Genomic DNA, 7795 nt, shown 5'->3' on the forward strand with positions numbered 1-7795 from the left:
CCTTTTTAAACAACTGTAGCTGGACAAATTTCCCATGTACCTCCCCTTGGCTCTGCAATTGACGCAAAACTGTGGAAACGTCTTTCTTGGGCCGAACCAAAATGTGTATGAAAAATCTGAAATATTTTTCGTCGCCTGGAATCAAGATATGTTTTAGCAACAAATTGCTTCCAGTGGGTTCGAAAGGGAAATCGCCTGTATAGACCGTCTGCGATTTAGTGCACGATATCGTATTAGAAAACCACAGACGAACAATACCAATGGTTCTGACGATACGTGGGCCAGCTGTAACGCAGGCTACGGCTAGTGAAATTGTATACCGTGTGTAAGACACAAGACCCTAAAGTTCATACCCTGTTCAGCGGAAAAGGCCCGTTCGGGCCAAATAAGAGTGTGCCCCGCCCCTTTCCCCGGGGGCAAAACCGAACCAATCTTATCACGCCAAAAAAAATTTCGACACTGAAATTGATAATCACTCTGAATCTGTTATTGCTGTCGGTTATCATTCGTTTCCATCCTCCAAAATGAGCTTTGACACCTTATGGTACCCACACAAAGTAATACCTTACAGAGAAGGGAGTGCATTGACTATAGTAATTAAAGTTAAGCACTGACTTTGGTGATAACACTAAATATAGTGATTAGGGCTAAGCATTTCCTGTTACGGTAGTGATTAGGGTTAAGCTCTAACTCGATATGGTACACTTTAATTGGCTGTTCATCAAAAACGTTCTGCTCAGGAAATCATGGTGTTGAGGTATGGGCAATGAGCTACAGTTCTGAGACCTGGATCAATTCCCGATAACGTCTCCCTGACTATTTTCTTCTTCTTCTTGAAAATTTGAAGAGATTTAGAAATTTAATGTAGGTGTAAGTGATATGGGAAGGTCATTTTTGAGGGTGGGAAGGAGAGATATTAGAGAGCTTAAGGGAAGACGTTGTGGGGCGACGCTTTTCAAACGGAAATCAGGCCTTTTTCTGTCTAAGATGCATTGACACTACCAAATATGTACTGCTAAGTTTTATTACTCTTTTAGAGCCAATTTGGCCGAAAAATTGGGCAAAAAACATGCAAAAAGTCCACTTCTGGTTGACTAGACTGCAAAACAGTCCGTATTTTTGCGTATTCAAGTACGCGCGAGTAGTCAAATGGGCGTGTGAGGCTCTCGCGCTTCGCGCGCGTAAGACTCTTACGCCACGCTTTACCGATTTCTTTACTGATTTTGAGAAAAAAACCGACTGTTTTGCAGTCTACTGGTTGACGTGCGTCGCTCCTCTCCTGACCATGTCAGGAGAGGAGGATATTGCTGTTTTAGGTCAATTCTGTGATGAAGTCATTACGGCTGCCCACCTATCCCTTCCCTAAGCCAACATTTTGCCCTGAGTGAGAAGTAAGTGTTAATGTTAGCTTAGGGGAGGGGTAGGTGGCGTCATTACTTAGTGCCTTTATCCACACAAAATGTAACCTGTGAACAGGCCTTTGGTCGAGCGGGGAACTAGGAACTTTCCCTTTCCTTACTATTTTTTTCCCCAAACAGAGAGCCTGTTCACAGGTTACACATAATGCTCCTGTGGAGATATGAACAAGACAACGTAAGGCCGGAGTACTAACCATAACAGTTTTTTTTTAGTTTTGCTGGCATTGCATTAAAACTTGAAGAAGTTCGCCCAACTTCTATCTATTTCCATCCTCGTCATCCGTTTCGACAGACAACAGGAAACAGTTTCAATGCTTAAATATAGCCTTAAATAACAAAACAAGACCAGTATTTTTGAAATTCAGTTGATGTGAGAAACGTTTTTGGTTTTTAATTAAAAAGGTAGCAAAAAAGCGTGAGAAAGTCTCTTTATGCTCCCTAATGGTTATTTTCCTTCATTGTAGGGTATGGGCCAGATGCTTGATAGTGTAGAGTTGTGCCTGGATAAAACTGATCTCAGCTTGATTGATTGCCAGGACAGCAATCCTGATTGTGACTTCAGCAAACCAGTGCAATATCCACCTATTATTTACCCAAGTGACTTGGTATAAGACCAGCTATCAGATCTCCGAACTGTTAGTGTACTGCAAAACTGTAAAAACAAGCTTTAATCTTGGTGCTAAGCTGAGCTTGGCTTAGTTTTAGCTTTAAACATGACTTTAGAGGAATACATTTGGTTAGTCAGCTTAGATTAAGGTGTAGGGGTGGAGGGGGGGGGGGGGGGGGGGAAGTAACTGTTTAATAAGCAGGTCATTTTTTGTCTTTTTGGTGTGAAACACCCGGGTCTATGACTGAAAACTGAAGTACTTAAAATAAAAGCCTAGTTGAAGCCTGGTTAAAATGAGCAACCTTTCCCTTTTTATCTAAATATTATGGAAGTAATTAAAAGCATAATAGAAGCAGTAGGCCTCAATGGGAGCAACCGATAACCACAATCAGGGACCTCCTGCCACAATTAAGTGATTTTAACGTTCAATTCGTTTTTGCCTATCTCCTATCGTGAAATGCAGTCTCCAAACGTTATTGTTACAACTATAAAAATAAAATTAAAAACTATTACATGTTGTTCATGCGAGGCTTTAAATCCTGTGGTCTCTATTTTCTACTTTTTCTTACTGATATTCTTTACCATTTTTTCCAGCTTTTTCCTGGGAACATTTAGTTAAAAGCAAGAGATCAACAAGGGTGAAAAAAATCTTGAGAAACGATTATTCTGCCCGCGTTTCGAGGATTTGGTTTACAGGTAAACCAACACTTAACTTTGGTTTCCTATCCTCTTGAATAGGATTGATAAAACGAGAGATGTAATTCTCCCGCGCGCGTTTCGACGATTCCCTACAGAGGTAAACCAACACTTATCATTGATTTCCTATCTTCTTGAATATTTGTGACGTGATTCTTTCGTGCGCGTTTCGAGGATTTGCTGCACAGGTAAATCAACACTTAACATTAATTTCCTATCCCTTCTAGGCTAATCCTTTTCATACAGTTCCCGCCACTTTTCGTCAGGTCAAGAAACACTTGCATTAGTAAAAGCTCCGTTTCGGTTGCTCTTCGTCTTTGGCTTATGGCACCAAAGAATCCTAATGAATGCGTGCTTAAAATCTTGGTGCAACGCGGCGTACAAAACAGGATTCACCGCCCCGTTAAGAAAAACAAAAACTGTTGAAATGTACTCAAGCGCGCGCGGGACATCTTCACGACTCGCGAAGATCGCCCAAACATTCGCGATTCCACGTGGGATCCAGCAGAATACAAAAGCCATGATGACGGCTAAAAGCGTTCTAGTTACCCTTGCTTCCATGGCTTTCCGCCGTCTACCTCGTCTCAAGGCAGCAGCACATGTCTGAGCGACCTGAGCGTTGCGGTTATCATCAGTGAACCCTGACTCGGTGATGTCATCCCTTGAAACAGCAAGATTATGAAACGAAATTGCTCCGGCTGGGCTTGCTGTGACAGTGCTAAAGTTTGACTCCGTACTTTCTTTGCCTGACCCATTTTCCGTCAATTCTATACTCGTAGCTGTCTCAAAAACTTTCTTTCCCTGCGATCTTACGAGTCGGTAAACGTTTAGGTAAAGAATCCCTCCTATTATACAAGGTAGGAAGTAGCACATTACTTGAACTGTAATCGCATAAGCAATTTCCTCAGACCACAAAATGTTGCAAAACAGAGTGCCGTGGATAAATCCAAGCTTTCCCCATCCAAAGAAAGGCATTAAGGTCCAAATGAGAGAATATAGCCAACTTAACACTACAGAGAAAATAGTTGCCTGTTTGGTGCACTTTGTTTCGTAAGAGTGTGGTAATGCAACTGCTATATATCTGTTAATACTGATATGTACCAAAGCCATGATTTGACCCGCGGTCAAGAAAGCGTTTATGAAACCTGTAAGCTTACAGATCACCCAAGGTAATATCCACTGTTGAGTTACAGCTGTGGCCATCACAAACGGCACCACTGTGATTGTGATTGAAAGGTCTACGATTGCCAAGTTTACCACCAGAATGGCAGCTGTTGTTCGCAAACGTTTCGTGCGGTACACGGCAAGCAGAACCAAAATGTTACCGAAAGTCGCGAATGCCATAACGCAGCCCAAAGAGATGACAGAAAGTAGTGACCCATCTGTAAGCGATGCTACTGCGTCGGTGTAGGAAAGATTTGCTTGAAACCTTGACGAAGATTTGTTTGCCATTGCCAAAAACTAAAAGCCACAAACGTCAATGATGCGTGGGCCAAAGCCACCCAGACCTTGTAGATCGTAGAAAACCGGCGGACTGCTGGCTGAATTCTGCTCGTGAAATCAAAACTGAAAATCCAGTTGCATGAAAAATCGCAGAAGCTAAAAGATGATTTAATGGGTCGGGAATCGATCGAATACATCGACACCCACAAACATCCGGAGCTGACAATGTAATAATTAGTCTTTTTCTAAATAAAGCCGAAATCGTTGGCTTGTGACGAATTTATCCTATACTCTCAATCCATCCTTTGCATACTGAATACGAGTCGAGTGGGGCAATATATTCGGGTTATATCATTAAAAGAAGCCTAATTTGAGAGCACTTCCGTAACGTAACTCTTGGTTTAAATTTCGGTGTCTTCAAATGAGTGGAGCAAAGATTGAGTGGAGCGGTCATGATCAACTTTTTTTTTAGTTTGTTTCTCATTTCCTGTAAGAATAGCTCGTTTCCTTTCAAATGTTAATTCCAAATCAAAAGCGTCACAGTTTCATTGGTAACATTATCTAAAAACGAGTCAAACAATACAATAACAAAGCATTTCTCATTATTCATGTGTTATTTACAAAATGAATGTACTGACTTTTATCAAATACAGAACTTATGCTTCAATTAAATCTACTTTAGCAAAATGATTACGTTATATGCGTGTATGAGCTTCGAAAAATTGTATTTTACGGAAGGTAAATGGAAGAACAGCACTTTGGTTTTCTAAAATTAACGAGGACGAAATATGCCCCCAGTTTGATATTTCCAAGTAAAATTTTAAATTATTTCCAAAGGGAATTGTTTTGCGTACTTTTCAGTTTAGAATAACAAGTAATTTCCTTTTTGATGCCGCAGAAATAAGTAAGTATACCATTCTAACAGCATTTTTTGACAAGTTACCCGACTTGTCAAACAAAAGCAAATACTGCGGAAAACGTCTGTTTTTATTCGCATGCATTCACGTGAACTTGCTGTTATCAGTTATTTGCAGAGCCGGCCGGTAAATGTGAGAGTTATTTTGCGGCTAGCGAAATACACCTGATTTATTTCAATGCCTAGTTTGATTTGGTCTTTTTATACTTGCTCAGCCTGCGTTTACATCTAATAATGGCCCCTGCCCTTGAAAAAGAATTGATCGTCCGACCGGAGACTGAGGAAAAAAATATTTCTGATGAACACCGAGGTCACTTTTGTGGCAAGGAAATGGATTTTTCTTTAGAAACTGTTAATTTAACGAATTCTTGTATTATCCCGTTGTTTAGTCTGACCAGAGTCTTTAAAGAGTTTAAAAGCATCTAGGTGTAAATGTCCTACGGACGAGCTGGTGAAGGCCTAAGCGGTGCAATTTTCTTGGTAACGTGATTCGGAAGGAAAAATAAATTAAATAAATTTTTAAAAACAAGTAGATCAAAGTAAACATAATACTCAAATTCTAAAAATAAAAAAAAATTATCTACGTCTTTGAGGCATCATATAATTAAGAGGGTGAAGAGGAAAAAAAATGTATCTGATTTTTGTAGCCACGTTTGATATGCCGGGCAGCGGGGCAAACAACGTTTTGTTTTATCAAAAAATCCTGTTTATACAAAGTGGGCCACGTTTGATATGCCGGGTAGCGGAGCAAACCACGTTTTGCTTTATCCAAAAATCCTGTTTATACAAAGTTTTATCGATTAGCTTTTACTGAAAAAACTCTGATCTCGTCACAAAGGATATGCAACCATCAAAAGACATGAGTACCTTTAGTTACGTGGACATCTCCTACAACTTTCTTTTCTTTTCTTCCTTTTTTTTATTCGTTCATTCAGTTGCCTCAATTTGCAGTAGGATAATCATGTCAGCTCGCTGATACCTTCAAGCCAAGGCTGCTTACCTCGAAGTTGTCGTTTAACACTGAAGCATTTTTGTTCAAAATATAACCTGCATGTCCGGGGGGTACTCAACAAAGTTTTATACGGGTAGGCTCTGTCCCGAGGTCCAACCCCTCACCCTTAAGGTTCTTAAGTATGCCACTTTTGAGAGAAAAAATACCCCTTTTACACACTTGACTCGTCCCCAGTCGTCTTTTATCATTTGAGGCGGTCATGGAGCGGTCGCGGGGGACTATTAAGGAATTTCGGCGAAGGGGACGATAGGAAAGAAGAGGGAAAAGGAACTCCTAGAGAGAGAGAGGGCGCGATCCATTCAACCAAAATTCCAACCGGTACGAAAAGGGAAAAGTGGTCCACCCCAAATGGTGGACCCATTTTTTCGAAACTTTTCCGGTTGGACCGAACCGATCCACTGAGTTTTGGACCGAAATTTCCGGAAATTTTGGTTGAATGGATCGCGTCCAGAGTCTCCTCTTTTCGCTCCTTCCCATTTCCGCCCGCGCGCATCTTCCAGGCGCATCCCTCGTTAATATTTAACATGTTTAATCAGGAGACAAAAGAGACATACCAAACGGCAAACTGATCCTTACGGCAAGGCGATGAAGAAGTAAACACAAGAATAAATCAAAAAATATATATTTAAACAACTCAGTTTGAACTTTTAGTTTTATTTTCCTTCTTCTTTTAGCCCCTGAAAAATGTTTGTTTTCAAACCGAAATATTGGGCAATTTGTTAAATATAAATTTTTTGTTTTATTCTTTTGTTTACTTCTTCATAGCCTGTGAACAGGCCTTTGGTCGAGCGGGGAACTGGGGAGAGGGAAAAGCGAAAATGCCTCTCCCCCTTTTCCCTTCCCTATCCCCGCTTTTTTTTTCCCAAACAGAGAACCTGTTCACAGGCTAACTTCTTCATCGCCTTGCGTAAGGATCAGTTTGCCGTTTCATATTTTTCTACAAGTTTAATTGTACTGATCCAGATCTACAACTGGGACATCCGGCACCACTCATTGGTTTGTTGCTGTGGACTTGCTGATATTTTATATATTTTGACAAAAGAGCCCTTTTAACTGCTGAAATCACAAAACCAGAACGTTTTCTCGACTTTTTCATAGCCTCAAAATTCATCTGTTGGCCCAGGAGCCGATTAGCCTCGTTGGCCCTTTACCTTTCAGGCCTTTCATGCAGACCGTAATGACAGATTCTGCTACCTTTCACATACTTCAGCCGTACTTCAACAAGTGAAATTCCTACCCTTTCATGTACCTGAAGCCTTAAAAAGGTACCCCTTTCGTGCGGAGCCTCTCCGTATAGACCATTATAGCTGAGTACCCCATTCTGGGCCTGCGTAGCCGGGCGGGAGTGCGTTGGCCTTTGACAAGATCACTAAAGATTAGGAGAAAGTGAAATTGAGATTCGGTAAGATGATTTCCGCTCACGGGTCTACCACCAAGAAAGTACCCCGCGTATAAAAGTCCCGCCAGCTACGCACTCAAAACAGTAAAACAATGTCAATGAAGAAGATTTATTCTACCTCTCTTGGTTCTACTAATAAACTCACGGCTTAGCGTAAAAGTGATGAAACCATGCAGTTTAGTCCCAACAGAGAATAATGGGACATATTTCCCTCTTGCTAGCTTCTAATGGTGATGCAGTTCGTTTCTAATTCCCCTGACTCAAACAGAGAACTCAGAATCATGGCTACGCTAAATAAGTAAAT

General features: G+C 40.9%; 2 protein-coding genes across 2 annotated transcripts in view; one reads left to right on the top strand and one right to left on the bottom strand.

Moving 5' to 3' along the window:
- LOC140942587 (ribonuclease Oy-like) overlaps positions 1-2543 on the top strand; it is a 15369-nt gene extending 12826 nt beyond the window's left edge. The window contains exon 10 of the mRNA XM_073391509.1: positions 1883-2543. Within this exon, the coding sequence (XP_073247610.1) occupies positions 1883-2029 (147 nt within the window). The 3' untranslated portion in view covers positions 2030-2543. The remainder of the gene's footprint in view (positions 1-1882) is intronic.
- Positions 2544-2684: 141 nt separating this feature from the next.
- On the bottom strand, positions 2685-4454 carry LOC140942582 (5-hydroxytryptamine receptor 1B-like). The gene has a single exon (XM_073391502.1). The coding sequence runs from the start codon at positions 4171-4173 to the stop codon at positions 2989-2991; it is 1185 nt and encodes a 394-aa protein (XP_073247603.1). The 5' UTR covers positions 4174-4454; the 3' UTR covers positions 2685-2988.
- Between the last annotated feature and the right edge of the window lie 3341 nt (positions 4455-7795).

This window comes from Porites lutea, chromosome 7 (genome assembly GCF_958299795.1).
Source record: "Porites lutea chromosome 7, jaPorLute2.1, whole genome shotgun sequence".
NCBI lineage: Eukaryota > Metazoa > Cnidaria > Anthozoa > Scleractinia > Poritidae > Porites > Porites lutea.

Excerpts from the sequence above, each read along its gene's own strand:
- LOC140942582 (XM_073391502.1), bottom strand. The coding sequence starts at position 4,173 with ATGGCAAACAAATCTTCGTCAAGGTTTCAAGCAAATCTTTCCTACACC.